We start from the raw sequence: 27,330 nt of genomic DNA, 5'->3' as shown, positions 1-27,330 counted from the left end.
AGAATTCTTCTCAAGGACCGAAAGCTGCCAGTTGTTCTGGTAACACGACCCCACAGTAGCATGGGAACATCCAAACTAATGTTAGTGAGAGCAGGACTTCACATTTCTCTGGAGAGTAACTAAGAATCAGTGGTGGACAAGCAAAACAGAAAGTATGCAAGGAAAGGAAAATCTTATAAAAACATCTTTTATTCACTGGGCTTATATAAAATAGTGTAAAAATATATAAATAACAGGAAAACACAACATGAAATGCTACAAACAGCTTCACAGTTGATCATTAACAGACTTGAAAGTAGTGCCATCTAAACTAATCATTCATTTTTTCACTGACAGACAATTTTACAGCCTGACACATACCAAATGGACAGACTTAATGAGGGATGTTAATGAATGCAGGACTGTGCATGTACACTGACAGACAAGGATGAAATCAGTGTAAACAGCTCTACTCGTCTCTGACGTCTCCTCAGCATCACAGCTTCATGTCTCCTTGATGTCCCTCTGAAAAAGAAAAAGGAGACATGCATCAGTGGCACACCAATGCCACAACCTATGTCCATATTAATTAAAACATTAAATCTCTATTTTCTCAGTCAGTTTCTCACTATGAGTAATGGGATCCAACATGAATGTACACAATGTTATGTATTTTTGTGCACCAATTAGTGTTAGTATAATAGTGCAAACATTTGAAACATAATGTGATGGCCGTTGTGAAGTTGTTTTCTTATGTGTTCAGTGTTAAAGGTGCAATATGTAAGAATTGGCCACCTGTCTAATTCATACTCAAAATAAATAGGGGGCAGCATATCACCAGAGTAACTGCTAACTGCTGCTAACTGTAGCTGCCCTTAGCTTGTTAGCTCAAATTGTTAGCTGATATACACAATATTCAGTTTTTTAAAATGGTGTCACCTCAGTTTCCTTAATATCATATCAATAATTTAAAGAAAGATGAAGTACATGCTTACATTTGTTCAATTTGTACTTGTACACTTTACAGTGGCCACAGAACAAGGTGTAACACTGGTGTCCACACTCTGCCAAAGATTGTTTATGGGTTAAGAGAAGCATCACTCTCTGATGTCACTGCACAACCACCAGTGAGTATGTTCAGAGGTCTAGTTCTTTGTAGCTCACTGTGTCACTACAATTTCAGGACTTGCATTCTCCAGTTAAACCTTCCTTCATATCATATCAGTAATTTAAGGCGATCATCTGGAGCCAGGACCTTCTGTATTTGGATCAACAAGTTCATGAAAATCTATTTAAAGAACTGGGATCTGAAGTCCATTTAAAGCTAAAAGTTGACTGAATGTTACCAATAAGCAGTCTTTTTTTAAGGCACCAGATTTTTGATTATTAAAATAGCTGCAGATCAAGTTCCCATTGAAAGGTTAATTGATTAACTGACTGATAACTGCATAATATCACAGAGGGGTGTGGCTTTTACCTGCAGTGTGGGACTGCGTCTGGTCTCTGATATCCCTGTGCAGCTCCACAAAGAAGGGTCCTCCTGCATAGCTAACGTCTGATTAACAAACCTCAGCATCCCTGTGAGTGAATTCATATCCATCTCCTCCTCCTGACCCACCAGAGTGCTCACGGACTCCCTCCTCGACTCACTTTCTTGCTCATCCTCTCCCTCCCGCATCGAGGTAGCTTCCATGTTGAGCTTTCTGCCATCTTGCTCGTCCACCATGTACGTAAGGGGGTTGAAGGAGAGGTCGGATGTTATTGTGGCCTCCACGCCGCTGAGGCCCTGCCAGCTATGGTCCACCGTGTCTGGAAAAGAGGGCATGGAGGAGGAGGAGGACTCCCAAGGCTGCTTGCTCAAGGCCTCCCTCAGTGTGGCCTTCAGGCTCGGAGGGAGATCAAGGGAGGAGTCGATACTGCTGCTCTGCAGCCAATCACACGTTCGGTTGCTCTCAGTTTGGTTTAATAGATGAAGGGGCTGGAGGTACGTGTGAGCAGGGGGTGATGAACAAGTTTGTGTGCGTGTCGGGGAGAGAAGCTGAGTCAAGTGTGTCTGTTTAGAAGAGGAGACAGCTACCTGAGGGCTTTTGGGGGAAGAAGGAAGGGAGTGAGCAGAGGAGGAGCGCTCTGGGGAGTGTGTGAAGTGGTGCAGAGCAGGGAGAGAGAGTTTGTGATTGTAAAGATGCTGGTGGTCAGCAGCTCGCTCCAGACTGGAGATCCTTGCCTGGAGACGGGTCACCTCAGACTCCTGCAGGGACACAAGAACACAAACGAAATCCACTGATACACTTCTTTAATCTAACTTTCATTACAGTCACACTTGTAAAGAAGTCTACCTTGATGAGCAGGGACTCGTTTGAGGTCTCCATGGACTTCTCCGAGGTCTGGAGCTGAGTCTGGAGCTGGGCGGCCTGGACTCTGGCTTGTTTTAGCTGAGCACTGAGCTGCTCCAGCTGGATGTGGAGGAGACTGTTCTGAGCTCTGGTCTGCTCATACAGACTCCTGCTTTGCTCAAGTTGACTTTTACTCTGAAGGAGCTGGGTCTGAGCCTGGTCTCTCTGTGTTTGGAGGTGAACGAGTTGGTTCCGGGTGCGATCCAGGTCAGTCTTAGTTTGATCCAGCTGGGTCTCGGCCTGCTCGAGCTGGCTCTGGCTCTGCTGAAGTTTAGCGGCGAGCTGCTCCTGGGAGGAGCGCATGGTGGAGGAGATCTGCTCCGAGACTTTGAGGAGCTGGCCTCGGGTCTGCTGCAGGGACTCCAGCTGGGGAGGGAAAACAGACAGATGAGAGTAGTTTTGATTTAAGATAATGACAATATGATCCACCTCTGTTTGATGTAATCAGGTAAGCCCAAAGGTTAAAGCAGGACAAGGAAATAAAAAAGAAGCACCATCAAAAATATCAGCAGTTATCAGCTGTGTGTGGGAGTGAAGAGGTAATAAAAAGGACTGGAGTTGTAAAAATGGGGAACTCATGCGGTATTCTTGACATTTTTGTAAAGAAAAAAAGAGGAAAAGAAATCAGACACAGACGCAAATAGGGAACGACAGTGATGACCAGGAAGGCTGGTCCAAAACCCACAAAACCTTGATTACGTGCGCAGAGATCATAAACTGATCTTTGTGAAAACTTAGCGAACAACTGAAACCTGCACTACAGCATCAAGGTTTATCTCTCACCTGACTTTGATGATATTTTCTAGTCAAAAACAATCTACTTTAAGGACTTCCAAACCGACTTCACTTGTTGTCTCTATTTGAATAGATGTATTGAATGCATTAGATGGAGGAAGGTGACACCAGTCATGAAGCCTCAGTAGCTACTGTACCTCCTTACTGTGCTGCTCCCTCTCCAGCTCCAGCTCTTGCTCTAAAGAGGCGACTATACTCTGCAGCCCGGCTTCCAGCTGCAGCCAGCGTGCCTCCTTCAGCGCCAGCTCCTCCTCCACGCCACACAGACGGACCTCCTGCGCACAAACAACCCCCCCCCCCAGAACAGATTAATGGCAGAAAAATGTCCATGTCAACAAGTCAAGACCCAAGTCAAGTGATAGTATTTCATAACAGATGACACCTTTTTAGGAGTTTGAAGTTTAATATTAAATAATAATGAATTGTGCTTTGACTTTACCTTCTCTTTGGCGTGCAGCTTGGTGGCGTCCAGCTCTTTGGTCAGAGCCTCACAGTGATGTTGAATTTCTTCGAGCTCTCGCAGCGAAGTCTGAAGTTTCTGCTGACACACACGCAGCTGCTGGCCGAGCTCCTGCGATTCCTAACATCGCAAACACAAACACACACAAGCATGCACATATATCAGCATACAGTTTGATGATCTACATTATAACACATCTTACTTCAGGGTCTGAATTCATTTTTTGATTCTATAAATTAAAAAAGTACATTTAGGCAGCCTCACAATTTTTTGTGTTTTTCTTTACAGACCATTTCCAAAAACGTCTATATGAAACCAGTTAATGACTTCTATTAGACTCAAGTAGTAAGAATATTAAATGATGTTATTTTAAATGATGAAGTTACAACAGAATATAAAAGCAAAAATAAGGAGTGCAGCATTCATTTTACTTTTTTGATTAATCAGGGCTGAACTTAATCTTGTTAGATTAAAATGTTTATATGTTATGTTCCTCAGATCTCCAACAGCACCCAGGTGGCAAACGCCGCCTTTCTGTTCAAGCTCACTGTCTATGGAGGGGAAGCCCTCTTTGTGGACACTCAGCCTGTCCACTCAGCCTAGCTCAAAGACACATTTGTGAGCTGAAGGGGTCGGTGTATCTGGCTGTATCACCACTGCCAGCAACGCAGCTACGCCAGCACACGTGTATAAATTCTCAGAATGGCGTAGACCACTTACATAGGCTACGAATAAGCCTTAACCACTAACTTCTGCTGCCAGTAGCTAGTTATCTCAGTTAGCCGTGCAGCTAGCATTCTGGAGTGGGATCTTGGAGCAGCAGGGCACTTTTGGTGTTTACACCACTAGCACAGGAGCTTTGGACCTTGACAGGCCAGGGCTACCTGCTCAGCATGCTAACTAATCTCTGCAACAATACAAAGACGACAAAACTAAAATACATTTTGAATTAATTTAAATTCAAATAATTGAATTAACTTAATAGAATGAAATAGACAATGGGGGATGGAGTAAAAGATGGAGGGTAATGGGAGAAATGTCTTCTCTTGTTCTGTGTGGTGAAGAAAGGCGGAGGTAATATCTGAATATATTGTATGTTTGAAGATATTCTGCCTAAATAAATTAAAAATACATCTTTACTTGTGGACGGCTTTGTCATTAAAGGTGTTGACATTTATTTTTCATAACTTAAAGTTTTTTTAATTATTGTATTTTATAATGATTCTACAGAAATCATTATAAGCCATACTGCAACACAACAGACAGTGCAATGATAGCTCAAAGGATGTAAACATTTATGACAGAACTTAATCGGGCTGATTATGTTGCATTCCTCTTGAAATGTCTATTGAGGCCTAGTCGACTCACAGTGACATTTGCAACATTTCTCTCACATGTTTTGCCCTCTTACTCTGTGACTGCTCCTGACCTTCATGTTTCTGTCTGTGAGCTCGCTCTGTGCGTCTCTCAGCTCTCTCTCTCTGTCTACCAGGCTCTGCTGCAGCGACTCCACCTTCCTCTCCATCTCCTGCTTGTGCTCTCTGATGGCCACTTCCAGCTGGCCAAGCTGAGGACGAAAAGGGGAAAGAAAAAAAAGAAAATTGAAAACACCAAAAATGCGGCTAGATACAGCAGCAAAATCTATTCTGTTCCTTTGAATAAAATATACTGATACGAGTGTGTTTGTCTGTGTGTTGTACCAGATTTGCTCTCTGTTGGAGCTCCCCCTGTCTCTCCTTCAGTGCACTGTCCATGTCTAAGACCTCGTGAGTTCTCTCCTCCAACTCCCTCTGGGTCTCACTGTGAAGCCACAGACACACACACACACACACACACATAGACACAGACAGACAGACAGACAGACAGACACACACACACACACTTTTATTGAATACTTTATCAGATACCCATCTAATTAATAGTTGTAAAAAAAAAGAAGAAAACACTGACTAACTTGAAACAAGACCTGGATTGTCCTCTGAACTGCAGATATAACTGAGGGCTAAATAGAGGGAACATGTTTGACGACTTTCTACAGGAGTTTATTGTTAAATATTTTTAGGTTGACCTTTGGTTTGAGTACTTAGAATGTGCCCAAGGATGTAAAACTAATTTCAGTGCCTTTTTGTGTAAAACAGGGCTCGTGACAACTGTTACTTAAAAAGCTATGTTCTTCCTTAAAAAGGCGTTTTCAGGGTCAAGCATTTGCATGTCCCTGCAAATGTCTCATGCTGCCTAAGATAATAACACCAAAGAAAATCTAACAGGGACTGAAGGAGTGATTAATGAATCAACTGAGACATGTAGCATCCTGTTTTGTTTTACACAAGAAAGTGACTCATGAGTGTGTGTCCAGTCGAGTGCTTGATGCTTGATGTACAATAGCTGCAGTGTTTTCAAAACATATTCAAACGTACAAAGTTTTTATCTGTGCAAAGTTTTAAATGTAAAAATATTACATCACAAACCAGAGAATGGATAAATCATCACAGCAAATTACATAATAGAAGTTTCACCTTGAAAAATAAGGAAAATTCTTTAAATATCATAATCAGAAATTCATATTCTTACAACAGCAAAGGATTTCCATAGTAAAAATGTACACAATGTCATCATTTCATCTGAGAACTAAGATTAGCCACGAGATTACTAAGAAGACACACAAAATTTGAGACATCAACAGGCTCCAGCCTGTCTGTGTGTGTCCGTGTGTTTGTGAAACATATGTACAGTGCACATCCAAGTGAGTCCGATCCAGCAGAGGATCTTATCTGAGCCACAGCTCTTGGTAGTCGCTCCATCTGGTGTCCCTGTGTGCAGAAGGAGATTTCACATGAGGGTGTATCCTCACCTAAGTTGGACAGTCAGTTTTTCCACCGAGGCTTGCTGCTCGTCTGAGGTGGTTTGGGTTCTTTGCAGAACATCTCTGAGTTCCTGCAGTTGCTCCAGTGTGTCAGACAACTCTCCCTGCACCACCTGAAGCTGTCCCTCCAGCATCTGGGCCCGCCGGACACAGTTGAGCTTGTCAGCCTCACAGCGGTGGAGCGTCTCTTCCAGGTCCACCACTGGGAGACAGAAAAGAGAAAGAGAGCAAGTGAAGGAGCATGTAGAGATTCAGATTTAATTGTTTCTTTTCTGCAAAAAGAACAGAAACTGTGTAACTTACCTAAGTCAGTCTTGCTGTCGAGCTGGCTCTTCAGGTGTCGCAGGCTCTCCTCCATGCGGCTGAGCTGAGCAGTCTTGGCAGCGAGGTCCCTCTTCAGACGCTGCAGCTCCGACTCTTTTGACAGCAGCTCCCCTCGATACTTTGTCATCTCTGAAGACAGATTGCTGCCAAAGGAGAAATAAACAACAAGACAATAATAAGTAAATTTGTACAGCAATTAAAAGTCTTAAATGAACAAATGAAATATCAATCAAGGGAAGACATGTTGCAGAAAAAAAGATTTAAGCAGTGTAAATTGCATTATTTACCATTTGACTGGGTGCAGCTGTGGACACACAACATGTCCGTTTCCTCACCTTAATGTGAGCACAGCTCCCATCACGGACTTCGAGAGAAGGAGATCCCTCCAGAGCTGTTAGAGCAGCTAAACTGAGCAAAGCTAATGTGTCTTTTGATGGCACATTTAAACAACAAATGAGCTTTTTGCTTTGGAGATTTTAAAATGTCACAACTGCAGCTATGCAGAATGAAATGACTCCAAACATCTCCCACTCTGAAACAAGCCCCATTTATAAACACACATATTCATGGGTCGTAGGGGGTGTGGCGGGAGGAAGGGCTGCTTCATGCCTACAGACAAATGGGATGTGGTGTAATCATAAGACTGTGTCACAGACTAATGAGGCGTTTGAATGCCTTCGATGCAGGCCAATAAGGACAACATGGTTCTAGCCTTGTTCTGTCAGAAATAGTCGCTAACAAAAGCCCCATACATGCTGCATTAAATGGTTATTAAAGTGAATGATGGTAAACTATCATTATTAGTACAAGTTTGAGGAAAATATTTCATTATCATCAACAAGACATCTACGGAGAAGCTGTGAACCAATGTAATTTTCAAATATTTGGGTCTGAATGTTACATTTTAAATGATTCTGGTAGCACTGATGTCTTAAAACAGTAATAATTCAATATTGATGGTCTAAACTCCTGAAATTAAAAAAGATTCTGTATCTCCAATGTCCTTTGTTCCTTAGAGTGTAACAGGGTTTCTGTGTGTACAGGTGCTCTTACCTGACAGACTCAGAGAGTTGTTTGTTCTGCTGGTTCAGCTCCTGCAGGTCCTTGTCCTTCTCCTGGACATCCTGCTCTCTGTTCCTGACCTCATCCTGCAGAGAGGCCCGGGCTCGTTCCAGCTGCTGCTCCAGACTGGACAGCTATGGATAGACAAGACATCTTTATTTTCCTCATAAATGAAACCAAACATTTCTCTGTTTTATAGCACAAAACGGGAGACCTGACCTACTATTCTATAAAAAACAAAACAAAAAAAAACTATAAAAAACAACAACAGATTCTTGACTGTCTATTCCTACGGGCAATCTGATCAGACCTGCGTGTACAGACATGCTCCATGCTACTGTGCATGTGTTGCCCTGCTCATTCAATGGAGACCTTTGTGCTCTGTTTGTTGTGAAGGACAGAATGTACAAGCAGCAACTACAATGTGCTGAAATATTAATGAAATCACAAGTTAAAAGTGCTGCTTTCCTTGAGCTGTGATGGAGATTTACCACAGGTTTGAGGTATGTGCAGGGTGTTATCTGCAAGTACACATATCTGCAAGTTAAGAGCACAGCCACAATTAATCTTCTACTCATTTTGCTAAAGGGGAGGCATTCAATAATATTCATCAGTTTTGGTTTTAATATGTGTTAAAGTGTTGTAAACTAAAGCCCCCATTGGAAACAGCTGAACTGGTAATATGTCTTAAAAGGGGCACTATGTAGTTTTGGAAAAGACATTCAAACAAGCTGTTCTCAGAGGAAAATAAGGTCCCAGAACACTGTTTGAAGCTAGAAAGGTGGCAGGGTCCGCCACATATAAACAAAGTAAAATAGTATGAAATTGTGTTGTCCTTTAAGGTCAGTTTGTTTATTCAGTCATGATCTTTATCTTTGATTAAAATTCTTTCACAAAACTACATAGTGCAGCTTTAAAGCTTCAGTAAATATGTTCAATCTTTGCTAATAAGAAGCTATTCAAGCCCCCCACTTCTCACTTTTTACTTTGAAAGATTAACAATGACTCAGGCTGCATGATATCAAAAAATCATATTGCGATTATGTTGACAGATATTGCGACTGCGATGTGTCTCATGATAAATGGGAATAGTCAATTGTAGCGTCACAATTTTTATTTTCATTCAAAAACTATAAACATCATGATGACATTTGTTGGGGTCTGTACCACACAAACATGTTTTCTTGCATCTGGGGGACAAGATGTGCACTTTATCATAATGCTTTTTTGTCCCACATTTTACCTTTCTCAAAATAATTGTTGCTTTTTTAAAAATTTCGATTAATTGTTCAGCCATAATTGTGATTGAGACAAAGACACCTAAATCATCGTTATATGGTTCTCCTGTCACCCTCTAAAGATGGCTGACTGGAAGAATTTGGACACATCACAAACATTTGTCAGATTAGGGCCTCTGACTGGAAATCCCCCAAAAACATGATAACGTTTCTTTCTAGACCACAGGAGAATATGTTTAAATTAGCAGACAGGGTATCTAAACAGACCAAACAATAATCATCCCAAATCAGGGAAAAATTGCAAATATATGTGTCTGGCTGTGACTGAGCTGAAAGAGATCGATAGAGGGGCACTCTGTGTGTGATTTAGAGGTGCTACATGAACCTTTATTTTGCGTTGATTCTGGAGACCCCTGTGGACAACACTGAAATGAGAACCACCACCTCCAGATCTTTGTTTGGCTAGCAGAAAGACTAGGCTAAAGAAAAACATTTTTTAATGCTATTTTTCTTTTTTAAACACAGCTTGCTGTTTGCAAGATGCATAGTGACGTATCCATTTGTGGCTATTGAAGATTAATAACTGTAATATGATGAAATAAAGTTTTTGCTTTTATGTTTTAGTGCCGTTCATACACCTACATCTAACAGATTTGGCTCTCGGTTATAGTCATTTTGTTACTAAAGTTAAAGTAACCAAAAGTACCATTAAGTGTAAAGTTTGTGGGGAATCGGATCCAGTGGCAGGCACTAAGAATAACTATAAACAGTATTAATAGCTTATCTTCTCACAAAAGGGGTCAATTTTAAACTGAGAAGGTTTCATAACCAGTCAATAACTCCTTGTAATGTGTTCCATTAAATTGGATTTTTTGGAGTTAATCATCTTCATCATCAGGAAATCCTAAAAATATTTCGTTAAAATGTTTGTATTGCCACATAAAAACCCTGTAAACCTGACTGACCTGATCATCCGGCATTGGAAGGAGTTAAGAATCAACCCTGCTTAACCTCTTTCTAAACAAAAAACATTACAAACATTATATGATATGGTAGACCTAGTATAACTACGATCATCAAAGGGAGAGTGTTTTACTGCTGCTGATGTAAAACTGTGTGATCAACAGAAACAGAGAGAACTACTGATGCTTCTGTATGAACAGAGAAGACTCACACACTCTCCAAATCAAACAGAAACGTCCCCAGGCCCTCAAGCTCACCATGAAGCAATTTGGTCTGTGGTAACTGATTAACTGAAAATATCTTAGTTCTTTAACTCTGCATGCACCACTGAAGCACAATATAAATAGAAATTATTGAGGCCTCAAGTTAAAATTAAGTTTTAAGGCCTTTATTATCCCAGTTTATACTACGTTTGTACAAACTAATATACAACTCACAGAAAGTTGGACAGTCATCAATAGGGACCAGTTTTATTTTTTAAATATGTCTCAGTAATCACTTGAATACAGGTCATGTGACCTTTAATGATAAAAACGTTTTGATTATATCTATAGTTGTCTATTATTTTGTTTCAGGAACAAAAACTGCTGCATTTACCAATCAGTCTAATAACGCTTTTCATGACATTATATTAATACTTTGTGTTATAAAACACAAACAAACAATGGATTCCTGTTGGATTACTCAGAAATACTCCTTGGTATTAAATATATACAGATTTAAAGTACATTGTCTTGTCAGCCTGATGTTTGAGAGGGTTTTTAACTGTCTCTAACTCACCTGTGTCTGCAGCTGGCTCTGATTTTCCTCCAGTTCAGAGATGTGAGAGGTGCTCTCAGTCAGCATGGTCTGCTGCTGCTGGAGAGAGAGCTGCAGCTGCAGGTTCTGCTCACTGGAGCTCTGACACACCAGGGTGGTGCTGTGGAGCTTCTCCTGCAAAGAGGACACCTAAGGGCAGACAAGATAAGCCTGAGAGATGGGCTTTGCATAGGTGTGTAAAAACTCTCTTGCAAATAGAGATTGCAAATGTCTCATTGCCTGTAACACTGTACCTTGTCATTGCTCTTCTGCAGCTCACTCTCATAGTTCTTCTTCGCCTCCTCCATCTGCTGCAGGGACAAGTTCAGCTCCTCTCTGCACGCTGACAGAGACGACTGGAGTTCACACACCTGAAGTACAAACAGAAGTCATGTTATGGTGTAATTCATGAATTCTGCCAGATGTTTGTGCCCAGTTAAATGTAGGTTAATTAGGGTGTAAAGTCAACACAAGAGGCTTAGTAACTGTTAGTGAGTTTGTAATTAAATCAGCTACTAAAACTGGTTGCTCCACATTTACTTCCAGCATTACCTAACTTGTTTGGATGGGCAGCCATAAATAAGGCAAGTGGCCAATCCATGATTGAGATTGAGTTCCATCGTCATGGTTGCCGTGTGCATTAGCTTTGTGGCTGGCAATGTAGCACAATGTAGTAAACTGGATTGATATTGAAATCCAGTTAATTAAAAAATGATGCTGCGTATTGGAAAAACTCCTGTTTTACCACTAGTGAGTACAATTCTGTGACATTTTATGATTTACACCCTACGGGCATGTGTAATTATTTAATTCTTCCTGACTTGGTTATAATTTACATTATAACGAGGCTAAATTGACACAGATGGTGCAACAGGATGCTGGTCTTTGTACAAACCTTGGTGGCAGACTGAGCTGCCTGCTCTTTGAAACTCTGCAGCAATTCCTCGCTGTGTCTGACTTCAACCTGCCTCTGCTGAAATTAAATCAATATTAAAATCATCAGCATATACCTGGTCTGAATTATAGTTGTTGTAACTTAGGTCTGAAATGGTTCCTGTTCCACACTGTAAGACGTTTACTGACCTGTGTGAGTTGGTCCACAGAGCTCTGCAGCAGAAGTGCTGCTTTCTGAGCCTCATCTCGCTCCCTCTGGAGCGAGCTCAGCTCCTGCTCCATCTCCAACACCCGGGACTGAGCCTCCTCCACAGACAACTGCAACTGCAGAGTCGAGGAAATACGGTTACTTAAGACAGGTGATACTACTTTTGCGGTTTTAAATATAAGATCACAGCAGGGGTTTCTAGTATTACTCTCCAGTTGCTTCTATGACAACTTCTTAGAGCATCTTAACTTTAATCATACAGGAGAATGAATTACTTCTTAGCTGATGAGCAAAAGACTGACTGAATAAAATTGAAATTAATTAAAGCAGAAAGGTGTGGCAGAAGTATACTGTGGAGGTTCAGTGGATAGGAAAGTGAACGAGACAAAGATGAAGTTGTAGATCACCAATTCGATTCTGTGCTGTTGCTCCGTGAATTGTTGAGATTGAGAATTTTTACACTTCTCCAAAGCCTGCTGGTACTCTCTTTGCTTTTTGGTCATGAGTGACTGGTAATGCTGAATGGTGCTGGTTTTCTCCTGTAATTTGAAAAAAGCAAAACAAAAAATAAAAAGGATTCTATAAGGGGGTCAGAGAAGGGTTGTGACCTAAAGTCATAGCTCTTCTTGTCAGTGGCTTGTTGATGTCATCAGAGAAAAAATTAAAAACATGACAAATATGTGGAACTGATAGTGTCACTGTCTTGTACCAGTAGCTGATTCTCGAGCTCAGTGTTGGTCAGTGCAGCCCGGCTGTAGGCCGAGGTTTTCTCCTGTAACTGTTTCTCTAGCGAAGCCACACGTGCACTTTTTCTTTTCAACTGAGGGGAAACAGAGATTTAAAAACATCTTGTAGGTGCAATAATCTGTAAGAAGCAATAATTATCTTCCAAGATTGGTTAAATTTAATTCGTACTGCAATAATATTTTTAAAAAGTAAAGTATATGTCGTCACTTTTGATGGCTGAGAAACATAAGCATGTCCAAGAAACTGTCAATGCTCTGTAAAAAATCTGATTTTCATTTAATCATCTTTCTCCAAACAGTAAGACAATCAAAGAGGGAAAGAACAAATGTTAATCTACTAAAAGAAGAAAATCAGGTTATGCGCAAAAGATGAAAAAAAAAAAAAAAAAAAAGACAAAGAAAGAAAGAAAATGAGAGAAGGGATGACAGAACAGAAGATCAGGTAAGTGACCTCTTTCTCTGTGTCAGTAGCTTTGCTGAGTTTGTCCAGCAGCTCCGTGTGGAGGCTCTGGTAGTGGGAGGCTCTCTGGGCCATGGAGCTCTGCAGGGAGGAGATCTCCTCCTGGGCTCTACTCAGACGCTCCTGAAGCCGCTCGGCCAGGCTGTTCTGTTTGGTCCGCTCAGCCTGCAACGACTGCAGCACGCGCAGCAGCTGCTGGTAGCCTTCACCTGTGAGGATTCAGTGATGGGTGAATAAAGGATTATACATACTTATACATAAATTAGGAATTACATGGTTGGTACCTGACATCTAGCTATTTTCTATTTTATTTTCAACCTAACTCGACAACTTTTCCCTCCCTATTGTTTTGGTATTATTGAAAAGACAACCAGATCATTTCAGTTTTCCTCAGAGCAGTGGAGTGGTTAATTTCTCTTTCTATATTATAGACTCATTATTAATTACAGGTTACATTGTATTACACGTGTATTCTTATGATATAAAACTACACACATATTCTTATCAAATGTCCTAGATAGGCTTGTATATTGTGCAAAACAGGATATTAAGTACGGCCTGGTGCCAGTCAGGCTGTTTTCTAGTAACAGGTCAGAGTGACCAGATGCTTCTTGTGTACATTACAAAGATAGTGTTGACAGATCACTTTTTGCCAAACCAAGGATGAGTAGTCAGCCAAAATTTACCTAGAACCCCAGTAGGGAGGAAGTTAAAGGTAAAGCCTCTTTTGGTTTTGGAGATAGGGAAACTCATGTTATTGGTCAGTTGTGACTCGTATGAAGAAAATTGACAGGTGTCTAAAAGCGGGAGGAAAGGCCCCATTGGTGTAAAACAATTAAGAAGGAGGGATAGAATGGGAAAACCTAAGTGTATAAATAGAGGTTTGTATTTGTCATATTCTCTGGTTCCATATTCTGCAGACTGGGACTAGGACAAGAAGACTTCTCTCTGTATTTTCATTTTGTTATTGGTCACAGTTATTCCACGACAATAGCAACTATCAACAACACAAATCAAAATATGAGTTTATTCAATTATTTATTATTATTTTCCTGGGAGATTTCATGGCCGGTGTCAGGCAGAATTTTATGGTGAAAGTGAAGTTTATAGGTAACCAACCAAACAAAACATGTCATTATTCTATAGCCATTACATTGTGCAATCAACATTCAAGGTTCTTTTAAAATTTAAGTTTTAATAAAAAGAAAAGAAAAGAAAGATGGGTACAAAGCTAGTGTATAGAAAATAATTCAAATCAGATTCCAACAACTTCAGACGTAAACAAATAAGGGCAAACCTGAATTTAAAAAAAATTACATCTCTGTTAATAGGCATAGATAACACAGGATGTAATGAAGAACACAGCATACCTGGCTTTAGCTTCAGTAGGTGTGCAGTTCCTGGAAAGTCCACAGGGGGCAACATGCAGGGCTTGACGCACAGCGGCCCCACGGCACCCTGAAAATAAATAATAATATGACAACAAGATCGGTGATAAATAAGGCTGTTTGTTTTGGTGAATCACTCTGGTACCAAAATATGGCTTGGCCAAACAAATTAAATGATGATGCAACAACCCCTTAGGCCAAACATTGTTTGAGACTTGTGACACGGGAACAAAAACGACAGTGTAAGTGTGTCTTTTCCCCTCCACCTCTCGTAGATGCAGCAGTGCCAGAATGGCCTCCAGGCTGTCCAGCTCCGCCCGGCTCTGCTGAGCCTCTCTGTGGCTCTGGGTCACCCTCTGCTCCTGACCCTGGGTCATTGCTCGCAGCTCTCCCAGCTCCTTACGCAGAGAGGCCAGCTCCCTGCCCTCTGCTCCCCGCGCAGTGATCTGCTGTTCCAGATGTAAGGCCTTTTGTTTGGTCTCCTCCAGCTGAGCCTGGAGACCGGCAGCCGCAGACTTGGACTGCCTCACCTCCTCCTTCAGCAGGCTGGGAGGCAGACGAGGAGGAAGATCAGGGATAAAAATCTGAATTAATTTCTGTCTCTACATAGAAATATTTAAAAAAACATGTAGAGAAACAATATAATGAGACAATCTCAAATGCCTACCTCACTGTTTGGCTCTGTTCAACCTTTTCTCTCTCCAACATAGTGCACTTCATTTCTAACTCTTCTTTTTCTCTGTCACGGTCAATGAGACTCTCTTTTAGTTTGCTCTCACTCTCCATCACCTTAAAACCACAAATGAGGACACGTGAACATGCATTTTAAAAGGATTTATCAAAAATATATGCTTGTCTGTTTTAAGTAAAGGATGCTGATGAAATAATCAAATTATTTAAATGAAGTGAATTTACCCTCTTAAGTTTAATGGATATGGTCGCCTTATAATCTTTGAAGGCTTCCTTGAGTTTCTCTGCATTTTGAAGTGCTTGGTTCCTTTGCTGCTCCGCCCTGTAAGGGATGAGTGGGAAGATGAGTTTTAAAACAATAATGCGATCATGTTGCAAAAGTAAATTCGACATGGGGTGTCTGCTTATGTTCTGACTTGACGTCTAAATAATTTCCTTTATTTATTTCAATTAAAAATATTCAAATATGACAGGTAACAAATGCAATTATAAGTAACAACATAGTAGATTAATTGTTGGTGGTGTTCATGCTGTTACCCAAAATGTGAGAAGAACTGTAAGGTACCGTTTGCAGAGTGCTGCCTTGGTGTCCAGCTCTTCTCTGAGCGCACTCAGATCCTCAGTGAGAGTCGCCAGCACAATGTCACTGTGAGCTGCTGCATCCTGGCTACACTCTGCCCTCAGCTCTGCTGCCCTGGGAAAGACAGACAGGAGCTAGGTTCAACTAGAGGTTAGTATGACAGTTTCAGGAAAAATGGTAAAAGGCAAATCAATACAAGCCACAATCAATCCTTGCCCAGTAGGAATACAGACAAGAGAAATAGCAGCAAATGGTCTGTCATTGTATGAATACGATTGCATAAGCCTTTCATTAACTATATATAAATGTTCATGCAGTTGCTACATCACAATTACATAACTAGCGACATCTGCAGAAGTATAAGTTGAGGTCATGAGGTTACTTTAGTTCTTCTGCTTGAGCCTCCAGCTCTGCTTGAAGCTGACGAATCTGCTGACTCATGACTGCCACATTGTTTTTAATACCAACCCTGGAGCCTCTGAGGCCAACCTGAAAATGAAACAAAACATATGCATCCAACAAAACTTTCTGTTTTTAATATTTATTAGTGTTTTATTGTTGTGGCTTGACATTTACAATGACTTCACCAACTATATTTGCAGCACAAACAGCTGAAGCACCAGATACTACTACTATAGCACGTTCATTCACAGAAATCATCTTCTTAGGAGTGACTCTCTTACCTGCGACGTGAAGGTGGCCAGGTCATACTGCACAGCATCACTGATGAGCTGCCCATCCTGCATGGACACGCAGGCATTCTCCTGACGCACACAGCTGGCCTTCTTCCTCAAAGAAACAGACTCCATCTCTATCGACCTGGCTGTGACTGAGGAAGACTGAGCAAGAAGGTCGAACAAAGGTGTGGATGACAGGGGTGTGAATTCTATTGTATACATTTTAGTTATGATGTTACCCTAGCTGTTAAGTACCAAGCATCTTGCATAAAGGTTATCGACATTACAATTACAGTTTACTGTAAAACAGATCATAGATAGACATGTTAAATCTGATTTCCTTTTCCTTCATTTACATCTTTTAATACTTTCCGTGATGACGATAAAAATATCACCTCCTTTCCTGCTTCTGATGTAAATAACATATGTAAAAACATTCAATGGTTGATCTGGTGACATACAAAGGTGGTTTGAGAGAGAAAAAAAAGCGAATTCACTACACATGCACAGATAACGACAGGCAGCATGAGACAAAATGATGCACAGAATATCTGACTGGTTGTCTGTCAAATTTTTCACCTAAGACACACACAATCTTGCTTCTCACCCTAGAGCTGGAGGACGATGAGCTTAAACTACCAGCAACAGCACGTCTATCAGCCGTCCCACTGAGAGGTCTCTCCTGATAAACATAGGCTGCCTGGGACGGAGGACCATCAGGTATCTGCAGGTCTTGCAAGGTCAGGCGATCAGGACTATTCTGCTCAGACTCATCATGTCCTTCTGACTGACTGTAGAGGGTTACAGAGAAAAAATCAGTGAAGAAGGAATGTAGTTGAGCATTTATTTAAGTCTGCAGTGGAGTTGTAGCTATCAGCAGCATGTGTTCATGTCATACAGCTCACCTCAGTTTCTGTCTCACACTTTGCAAGCTGACGTCCGTCAATCGAAGCAGATTCCTCAGACTGACCACATCTTCAGTTAAAATCACCTCGTTCTCAAACATTAGACTAATGATGAGTGCATGTTAACTTCAGCTCGACAACAACTTGTCTTGACTTGCTGAGGTTAACTTTAAGTAGCTCCAGCAACATTTCGACCTGGTGTTAATGCTTGGAAAGGTACAGAAAACTGATAACTAACTTATCAACATGAAGCTACGTTATTAAAATATGTAGTTATGGTAAAGCAACGCAAACTAGCTAGCAGAGCTACGCTCGCTAAATGTAAACAAAGATGCTCGTTGTATCAACAGGTGGCTAGCTAGTTAGCTTTAACATTATCGTTGTTTTTGCAGCCAAGACTATCAAACGACCGTACCGACAACGTCTACGTTTTGTATGAAATTAATTTTGTCTTACTGTCGCTATGAAAAAGCATAAAAATATGTATTAGTAACTTCTAGTTGAACAAAACTTTCGGTGTTAGCCAGTGTGGAAGAAGTGAAAAGGCAAGTTAGCCACAAGAATTTGTAATTTTTAATCTCCGCCCACATCCTAACAACGCGTTTTCTGATTGGATAGGACAAGGCTGTGTGTGAAGTGATTGGTGGGGAGGGTTGTCATGACAGTTGCCGCGAACACTGGCGCGTGCACTGGAACTGTCAAATTCACAACGGTAGTTTTGGCTCGAGGTGGCACTGGTGCTTTAATTAATTGATACCGCGACACATCAGTTCAAAATATCAGCTTTTATTTTTCCTTTAACTAAACAGGTTCAGAAGTAACACGTCAGCCTATATAATGATGTATAAAAATGTAATAAGAAGAATCTCAAGGGACAAAGCAGACGATACATGTGTGTTCTTTGGCTACGGAAGCCTGCTGGAAGTCAGTGGGAGCCACCTGCGGGCTTAGACACTGGCTGAACAGAGGAGAGAAGCTTTAAATGCATGGACTACATCTGCACAATGAAGAGGTATCAATGTCCAAAAGGTCTGTCCATTTGAACAAAAACAGAAACATCTCGTAAAAAAGAGACAGGCATACTAACAGAATATTTACCCATTGCAATGACATACAGCATATTAGTTTTCCAGTGATTGTTTTCTGACTCAGTTATAACAAGTGAGAGTAAGAGAAAAAAATAGACTACAATTTATTTTGCTCGTAGAAAAAAAAAGTATACATGCATACATATGGTCAATGGAGCACCTGATATAAAAATACTGACCAACAACACTGAGAGAATAACTTACATCAAGACCTCCTGTCAAGCTGCAAATGCTGGCCTATACAATACAGTGACGTTTGTGGGCATATCCTGAGTGTGTAAACTACAAGGTGATTTTGACTGTAAAAGCAAAAATCCAAGTACTTTTTTTTTTTATAGCACCCGTCACATGAAAAATTTAACAACCGAGTCAAATCATCACAATAATAATGCTGATGCTCCCCTTTGTCAAGCCATGTGGTCCAATTATATGGCCAAACAACACCTTTATCCAGGACTGACTTGCATAGGCAGCACAAAAATAGCAGAACAATTCTGAACTCTAGGTATGACAACTGGGTATACAACATTCATCTTATGCAGCACTTTATTTATCTTGAATAACTATAAGACAAAGGAAAAACTAAATAGGTCCACAAAGTGTTATTTAATCAAATTTCAAATCAAAAGGTTCAAAGGAATCCTCTTGTTTTCAGTCATTATAAACTGAAATTACACTTGATTTGGGGATGTGGTTTTTCAGAACTTCATTTTAATTTTAACAGTTATAATCAACTTAAGAAAGTATTTAAAGAACTTAACCATGGATGAAAATGCTGCCACGTATGAGCTGAAAAGCTCAAATTATCTGTTCAAAATGAGATGACGTTAGCAGACATAATTTGATATGTGCAATCCATAATAAAAAAAAAAAAAGAGAAGAAAATCAGAGAAATCTGCCCTGTGGAACAGAAAAGGGCATATGAGAAAGTGGAAAAGGAAATAATAAATGTAGTACAATTATATATAAAATAAACATTTGCAGCAGCACACTTCTGTTTTGAGTTCCTCCTGAACTGCTCGCAAATGGAGCACTTTCCAAAAGACAACTGAAGGATATGTCTGCCCAAGGCAACAAGAGGTACTAATAGCTGGGACTGGAGAAGGAGGGGACATGGTTGTAAAGGGACACGTATTTATTTACCAAATCTGGTAAGAAAATATATGCTAAGCAACATACGTAATGGTTCACTGCATAATTACAGTCATGAAATAATGAAAATTCTTCTCAACAAAACTTCCCCTCTTTCTCTTTTCCTCCAAGATTCACCATTTAATGCTTGACCAAATACATTCTGTCAAAAAAAAAAAAAAAAACTTACAGTTTCATACTTAACTGGTCTGGAAATGAGAAGCATATCACTGGATTAAAAAAAAAAAAATCAAGCACAATAATGATTCACTGAAAGCCTACAGGTGCAGTGCACTGATCTTTTTTTTTACCCCTGAACAAAAAAAGGGGGGATCCTGTAAACATTCAGAGCAGATAATAAAAATGTTAACAGCAGAATAACAGAAATACGGTGTGGTGTAATGACAAAGCCTTGTCTTGATCGTTGAATTGTAATCTTTAAATCAAATGAGGAAAAGACATGTACTACTGCACTGAACCAGTAGGCTTTACAGTAAGCTTAGCGGGCAAAACTTGCTCCCGTCTAAACTAAACAAAGGCATACATCAATTAATGCTCTGAATACAGGCTGTGTGCACAATGTCCTTTACACAGCCACCTTGTATGCGCTGGTTAGAGATGAAAAGTGTTGATGACAATGACATGTCTAGGAGGCAGTGACTCCTTCCCACTCCACCAGGTACTGCACCTTTCCGTCGAGGGTGACCCGTCGCGCCAGAACTTTGTACTTTTCCCCGCAAGCCAGCCGCCCTGCTGCTCCGAAATAGCTGCTGATGGAACTCTTGAGGTGGGAGAGCTGGCTGTTGGGGTCCATGCCGTGAACTATGTCTGTGGAGTGAAGCCCTGGGAGTGGGCTCAGCACCTCTGTAGCTGGGGGATTTGGGTCTGCATGGCTGGGAGGGGGGATCTCTGGGTTGGGGGTCTGCAGGGCCCGTCGTGGCCGCCCACGTTTCCTTTTTAAGGGTGGAGAGGAAACAGGCATGATGCTGGCTGTCGTGCGCATCTTGCTGGAGCTACAGAGGCTGGAGGTTGATAGATAGGAAAAGAGGAAGTTAGATAACCGATTCTAATTCCGACAGAAATACCAAAAACAAAGTATACATGGGGAATTATAAAAAACAAGACATGCTAACATGCTGATAACAAGCAGGTATAACGCTCATGTTCAAAATCTTAGTGTAGCATGTTAGTAGTTCTGGGCAATGAGGCCACTATGTCTCATATATCTTGATATTTTGAAATCTCCTTAAAGCACTTCATGAATGTGAGGATGGGGCGACAGAATCAAATATCATATTATTTATTAAATGCCTCAATATTGATATCTTTACAAAATTTTAGGGATGACTATTGGTACTTAGATTGACAAATATAAGGTCAATCTGTCCAATAGTTTAATCAATTTAATTAAAAACCATAAATGTCAACCTTTCAGCGATGCAAGCTAAAAAGGTCAGGAGATCATGCATCATCTACAGACAATAAATGTCTGTTGCCAAGTCATCCTATAGCTTTTGAGATAATTGAACCTGGACCAAAGTGGCAGACCAACCAACAGACAGACAGACAGAGCAATACTGCCATCCAGAGAGTCAAGGCTCTCAAAGTCAGAAAGAGGTGATTGTTGCAGTTGCACAGCAGGAATACCTGGACTGTCTTGAAATGCTAGTTGAGGTAGTTTCTGTGGTGCTCAGGGCTCCTATGGATTCCACATCTGAGGACAGCAAAGACCTGTCACTCCTGGTGATGGGGGGATGGTTAAATGACAAAGAGACAGGAGGATAGAGACATTAAACAGTCGAAAAGAAAACTCTACTGGCAATAGCTCACTGTTGACATGTTTTCTAATCTAAAGATTCATTGAAATAAGAACAGCTGGTAGTAACAGCTCTAGCAGTAATGCAGCTTCTACACTGCTGAGTGGAATAGTTGTAATTGTTTAGAAATAGAAATTCTGTATCACAACTGCTCACTTACTTGATAGAGGTTAAGTGATCCAATGTTTGGGGCTCTAGTGGTAGAGGCCTTCTTATGTCCTGTCAGAGACAAGAAAAGATGTTAGCATTTCTCAGTTGGTTTCTCAATATCCCCAACAAAAGTTACAGTTTGAGAGTGTGTGTGTGTGTGTGTGTGTGTGTGTGTGTGTGTGTGTGTGTGTGTGTGAGTGAGAGAGAGAGGAAGAGAGCTCAGGCCTATACATAATGTAAAAACACCCCCCCCCCACACTAAGATTCACTTACAAATGTGTGCGCACACACGCACACACACACCTGGGATAAGAGTTCACTGGAGCGTTGTCGTTTAGCCAGAGTCTCCAGAGAACGTGCTCCTTGCTTCCTCTTTTTCTTCTTCTTCTTCTTTTTCTTCTTCTCTGTGCCGTTGGTTAAAGTACTGCTTGAGAAACAACAACAACAACATTTCACAACAGTTATGATATCTGAGCATTTATCACACATTGTGACACGACTTACAAGAAGCAGGACGATATCAAAACACTGATTATTTGCATATTGTACAAGTTTCACATCCAACCTCATGCCAGATAGGGCTTTGGTGGACTTGCATCCCTTGATGGTGATCTCATGTGAAGCTCTCTCCATCACTCTGCTGGTCGGCTCATTGGAGTTGGGGGGAGCAGGAGGAAAACGGATCCTCAGCCCAAACAAGTGCTTCTTTTTCTTCACCTCCTTCCCTGACATGAACCTGGAAGAGATAAGAGAAGGAGAGGGAGTGATTACAAGGAAAAGTAGTCCTGGAACAGATAGGAGTTGAGAAAAAGGCAGGGTTAGGTTGAACACACATGATAAACCAGTAAAAGAATAACTTACAAGTTACTGTTGTTGTTTAACGCCTCCAGAACACATTCGTATCGGTCTGAACTCGGAGTGTTGGAGAGCTGCAGACACAGGGAAGGGGAAACACCAAACAGGAAAGACAGGATGCAAGACAAAATAAGATACATATTTCAGAAAATCAATCCCATACGGTTACAAAAAAACAATTCCACAGCCAGGGATCATTTCTAAATAATTAAGCCTTTAGGACAGGCTAACAGTGTGGTTGTCTTGAGATGTATTAGTGCAATGGGCAGCTACACACTAAGGAAACCACTAATGTATAACAGGTTTCAAATTCCAATATCCTGTGCCAAAAAGCATGCATATATTAAGCTGCACAAATAAAGTGTGTGTCTTGATGTTCAGTAGCAATGTCAAGTCAAATGTAAGTTGGTGGTTTCCTTACCTCCCCGAGCTGCAGCAGCTCCCAGTTATCATTGATGTAACTCATCAGGTGCATCTCAGAGTCAAAGTACTTCTTCTTGTGGATCACACTCAAGTTGTACAGGCTAAGGTGTGTCACATCCCCCCTGAAACATTTCAGTTAAAGACTTTGCTTAGTCTGGTTCCAACAGAATATCATAAAAAGAAAAGAGAAAATGTTTAGAAGATGCCGAAATTATGAGAGTTGGTAAGACACACAGACAAGAACTGGAACTTTATTACAGGCTCTAATGTTTGGTTTAAGATAGGACACCAATTTAGAAAGAAGAGTAATTACATGCTTGTGTATTTTATATAGAATATAAAAGGTTGTCTGTGTCAAAGTTGAAATTGCTCCTTGAGAATCACTTACCATCTGAGAGGCAGTCGGCTGAGGTACTCTGGTCCACCATTGCAAACGGAACAAATGAACAGGTAAAATCTAAAGTCAAACAGACACAAAACCACGTCAGTTTACTACAGTGCAAAGTGATTTCTTGACCAAAGGCCTGGTACATGGAGATGCCGAGGACATGAAAGGAAATGTTTTAATACAAGAGAATGAGTCTTGATATGAAAACACAAAGTGGAGGTGAAGAACACCACAAAACAAAGGGTAGTATCATTTTCTCCACTGAAAATAGTCACATACCTCTGAACAGAAATATTGCCCAAACCATAATTTTCTTCTTTTTTAATTTTTTTCCACCAGTAAAAAAAAGTACTGGTTTCATAACATGAAGCATGAGTACTGCAGCTACTGTTAGCATTGGTTTAATATACTTTGTACACTAATCTAAAATGGTGGTTTAACTGTTGACTGATTTTAAAAAAAGGTGTCCAAACTATTTCACCAGACCCCTACCAGCCATTTGCAGAAGTCTCTCCAAAAGCCATGGTGAAAATATAAATATGAAACATATACATAGTGGTATTTGCACCTATCTCCGTAGAGCATGGGCATCTGTAAGCAATGGAGACACGCCTCATGGAACCACTGCTGACACCTGTTACACTGCAGCATCTTCAGGTACCAGCTACAAGGAAGGAGAAACAGAGAGAGTGGTTAGCTCTACCAGGATATGTGATATTAAAAATGTGCTTAAACATGGGCACGTAGGAAATTGTTTACCCAGACTATTAAATGTGTCCTGTTGCGTATGTAATGTGTTACTCACTCTCCTGGACCTCCACAGTAGCAGTAGCACTGCTGGATGTTGGTCTTGTGGCCCTGGTCCCACACCAGTTCATCCAGAGCGTACGGGAAGGACAGGTGCAGCTCCATGTGCTGCTGCTGCTCGTGCTGCAGAAAGCCTTTAGCAGATGCTCCCCTCCTGTGCGCACCCCCCCTCTGAAAAATGCATGTTTATACATGTTTATTATGTACTCCAAAGATCACCTTGTAGCTACCCTGTAGTATATCTTATCTCAATTTTGCTTTAATGTCTAACAAAATAGCTATTTGTCATGTAAATCCAGGCTCATCTAATCAGACAACTGATAAATTCAACCAAAGGTTTTATGCATTTATATTCAAAACAAAAACTGTACCTTAGGTATAGAAGTGAGCTCACACTCTGAGCAGAGCCACTTGTCATCTGAGTCAATGACAGAGGCGTCAATGATGGGGGAGTGGCAGAGCTGATGGTAGCCTAAAAGACAGTGAGCACATTTACAGCAGCTGCCATCTCCAACATCATTCTATGAAAAAAGTACTCACACCCTTAATGACCAGAGATTAGAGCCAAATAGGTAGTTAAAGAACGGTACCTTGTCCACACTTGTCACAGATGACAATCTCATTGGGCTCCTCTGAAGTTTCATCCTGGCATATGGAGCACACAATGTCATCATCTTCATCGTCCTCATCATCTTCATCCCCTGAAATGGACAAAAGGCATTCAGGGCAAATAACCAACTCTTTCACCAGCTGCTGTAATGCAGAATAAAGATACATAAAGTACCTCAAATAAAGTTTTAATTCTGCAACAAAAGGGAAACGATTGATTTGATTGGAAGCTCCAAAAGAAAGCTTTCACCATGAGATCAGTCGATTACACCGATTAGTCAAGACACCGTTTCTGAAAAGACACATTAATTTTCCATTTTTAAATTAAATTAAAACAAAGTCTAATTTCCCTCTGTGGTACTGAGGTAGTTGCAAAAATAAACAGTGAGCTCAGGGTGTAGTTAAACACTGCAAGTACATTTCTGCATCACTGCAGCAAAGTGATAACTTCAACCACTGGAGGTCAGCAGAAAACAAGGTTTTAACTGCTAACAACATTTTATTTCAGCCCAGCAAATCTGTGTGCATACAGCTTTGCAGCAACATGTGGTTGCTCAAACTGGAAGTAGTCAAGACTAAAAATAAGTACAATATTTTCTCAAAATGTGCTTTCCAACAAAGCATGTCTAGGTCATATTTGCAGTTTAAATGACTGATCTGGAAGTGGATAGACCCCAGCCTCTCTGTGTATCTCCCTTATTCTCATAACATGCAGGCAGTGCACTGCTGCTGTACTGATGCCAGACACTGTGGACAGTTAACTGTCAGCAACATGAGTAGGGAGATAAGTGTGGCAAAAAAAAGGCAGCCAAAGGGGGTGAAGATTACAATACTAATGCTCCAATTCAAACAGTCACAATAAAACTGTACAGAATCTAAAGCTAAGATGCTGCCAGACAAGAAAATAGCATATCTTTTAGATTACCTGCAAATGATCCAAGCATTTTTATTCAATAATAAGATCCAAATATTTAACAAACAAGAAAATCTTGGAAGTTGATTGAACTTACCTGTCTGGATGTCCTTCCAGAGAACCCAAGATTTTGACCGATCCTCAAAAACCACAAAGCATCGCTGCTTGTCTCGATCTATCTGAAAGAGGAAGTAAAAACAGATTTAGGTCTTCTTTAACACCATACTGAGAAACATACAGAAACAAGAGATTTCTGTTGGTAACAATAAGCAGAAGAGGACACCAGTCCAGTAAGTTATGAGTTTGAAGGTTTTTTGTCGCATCTAGTGACACATCTAGTTTAAAATATTTTGTCAAGTAGATATTTGTGTCAGATGACCAAAATTCCTGAGCATAATTTCTGCAACATCAAGATTAGATGAAATAAAATGGCCCAAAAATATTAAAAATTATGCACCTACTCGACTGGTGTCCTGGAGTGTGTGGTGGCAATGTGATATAAAACTAGTACCAAGAGGAGTCTTTCCCTCACTATTACCTTTGTGATTGTCCCCAAGTAGAACAATCCGTCTGACCACCGGGCCAAGACGTCCTGTCCCTCTGTAAACCTGTCAGACATGCCGCCTTCTCCATAGTCTCCCCTGGCAGAGAGGCTTGTGGGGGACAAGGGCACAGCCTGCTGCTGCCGCTGGGGGTGAGCTCTGTGATGGACAGACAGGTGATCCACAACCCCTGAGTCTCTGAAAAACAGCGGGAAACAGGGAAAAGAAGCATTAACAGGGAATTTAGCCATTTAAACAGTAATGTACACAAGTATATTTTATTTAAATAACATATACCTTTGCATCTTTGCTGAAATACTGTCTTATGTATAATTTTAATAGAAAATACAAGCATATGTTGTGTGCTTTTAGAAGGTCTTACAAATCAATGGCTGGAAATGAAAGACATGCCATTTCCCCTCCAGTGGCTACAGACAACATGTGATTGTACACATCATTAGTGCTAATTGGTAATTAACCACAGCCACGCAGCCAGAGAGCTGGCTGCAGGGCAATGCTGAGTATTTCTACAACCAATCCACAGTTAAACAAACAAAAAAAAAAGAAACTCTTACACATAAACTAAATGAATGACAGTTGTCAGATGTAATAATAAAAGTTGAGCACTTGATATTTTTTATCTTCTGCTGCAAAACTATTCATCGAGCTGTGTTACAGAAGCTAGATTTCAATTTTTCTATTTCCTTTTTGTCAGTGTCCATCAGTCCGAGATTCCCTTTGTTCGGAGACTGAGAGAACATGGTCAGTATTAGCCACCAGAGAGGAAGAAGGGGCCACATTGAGATAACGCTGCACACTGGAGAGCCTTTCACATAAAATAGCTAGCAGCCAGACCTGATTGTTAGCATGAATAACCCACATGCAAAGCCGTAACCCCGCACAGGTCGCTGACCGTCGGACCCACACCCCCCACAGGAGGAAAACATGATGACAACAATACCTCATTCGGTCACCTCCGCTTCTACAAACGACTCGTACAACAAAAAAATCTGAATATGAGTGACTCTTGCTATTCCGCTCCTTTTGAGGTCGGATTTATTTCAAAAGTGTGTCGCGGAAACGTGCGGGGCTTGTGCATTCCTCAGAAAATAACAAACGGTTCATTTTCCCCCAACACGTTCGCCATTTTGGTTTCCCGCTGATGATCGGGGAGTGCATTATGG

General features: G+C 40.9%; 2 protein-coding genes across 5 annotated transcripts; both read right to left on the bottom strand.

Moving 5' to 3' along the window:
* Positions 1-191: 191 nt before the first annotated feature.
* On the bottom strand, positions 192-17,928 carry ccdc18 (coiled-coil domain containing 18). 2 transcript variants are annotated; one of them, XM_073490477.1, is made up of 26 exons: positions 17,424-17,928; positions 17,126-17,309; positions 16,525-16,680; positions 16,224-16,330; positions 15,827-15,955; positions 15,487-15,583; positions 15,239-15,360; positions 14,838-15,117; positions 14,554-14,641; positions 13,175-13,392; positions 12,687-12,797; positions 12,385-12,516; positions 11,959-12,093; positions 11,771-11,848; positions 11,130-11,246; positions 10,858-11,025; positions 7,868-8,010; positions 6,794-6,957; positions 6,479-6,692; positions 5,328-5,427; positions 5,039-5,194; positions 3,607-3,747; positions 3,305-3,442; positions 2,316-2,738; positions 1,457-2,227; positions 192-504 (listed from the first exon to the last, which is right to left on the bottom strand). In XM_073490477.1, exons 1-26 carry the CDS (start codon positions 17,522-17,524, stop codon positions 484-486), a joined length of 4,494 nt encoding a protein of 1,497 aa, XP_073346578.1. In that variant the 5' UTR covers positions 17,525-17,928; the 3' UTR covers positions 192-483. The 2 variants fall into 2 exon arrangements, with proteins under 2 accessions (XP_073346578.1, XP_073346579.1); XM_073490478.1 differs by having other exon boundaries at positions 5,057-5,194.
* Positions 17,929-18,193: 265 nt separating this feature from the next.
* On the bottom strand, positions 18,194-27,315 carry mtf2 (metal response element binding transcription factor 2). Of its 3 annotated transcripts, none has more exons than XM_073491869.1 (15): positions 27,108-27,315; positions 26,143-26,344; positions 25,702-25,783; positions 24,673-24,783; positions 24,454-24,554; positions 24,081-24,253; positions 23,844-23,939; positions 23,276-23,344; positions 22,886-23,009; positions 22,471-22,538; positions 22,175-22,345; positions 21,913-22,036; positions 21,620-21,678; positions 21,290-21,382; positions 18,194-20,664 (listed from the first exon to the last, which is right to left on the bottom strand). In XM_073491869.1, exons 1-15 carry the CDS (start codon positions 27,110-27,112, stop codon positions 20,289-20,291), a joined length of 1,854 nt encoding a protein of 617 aa, XP_073347970.1. In that variant the 5' UTR covers positions 27,113-27,315; the 3' UTR covers positions 18,194-20,288. The 3 variants fall into 3 exon arrangements, with proteins under 3 accessions (XP_073347970.1, XP_073347968.1, XP_073347971.1); XM_073491867.1 differs by lacking the exon at positions 27,108-27,315 and adding an exon at positions 26,444-27,090; XM_073491870.1 differs by lacking the exon at positions 27,108-27,315 and adding an exon at positions 26,444-27,090 and having other exon boundaries at positions 21,913-22,033.
* Between the last annotated feature and the right edge of the window lie 15 nt (positions 27,316-27,330).

This window comes from Pagrus major, chromosome 21 (assembly GCF_040436345.1).
Source record: "Pagrus major chromosome 21, Pma_NU_1.0".
Classification (NCBI taxonomy): Eukaryota; Metazoa; Chordata; class Actinopteri; order Spariformes; family Sparidae; genus Pagrus; species Pagrus major.
This window is presented reverse-complemented; position numbering and strand designations above follow the sequence as displayed.

What these genes read in the sequence shown, in the direction of transcription:
- ccdc18 (XM_073490477.1), bottom strand. Translation starts at nt 17,524, where the DNA reads ATGTTTGAGAACGAGGTGATTTTAACTGAAGATGTGGTCAGTCTGAGG. An exon ending in AGCTCGAGAATCAGCTACTG is followed by an intron (nt 12,517 to 12,686) that starts GTACAAGACAGT and finishes TTCAAATTACAG; the next exon opens with GAGAAAACCAGCACCATTCA. An exon ending in GACGCAGTCCCACACTGCAG is followed by an intron (nt 505 to 1,456) that starts GTAAAAGCCACA and finishes TTTCTTTTTCAG; the next exon opens with AGGGACATCAAGGAGACATG.
- mtf2 (XM_073491867.1), bottom strand. An exon ending in AGCCGACTGCCTCTCAGATG is followed by an intron (nt 23,010 to 23,275) that starts GTAAGTGATTCT and finishes GAAATGTTTCAG; the next exon opens with GGGGGATGTGACACACCTTA. An exon ending in AAAGCCCTATCTGGCATGAG is followed by an intron (nt 22,037 to 22,174) that starts GTTGGATGTGAA and finishes TTGTTTCTCAAG; the next exon opens with CAGTACTTTAACCAACGGCA.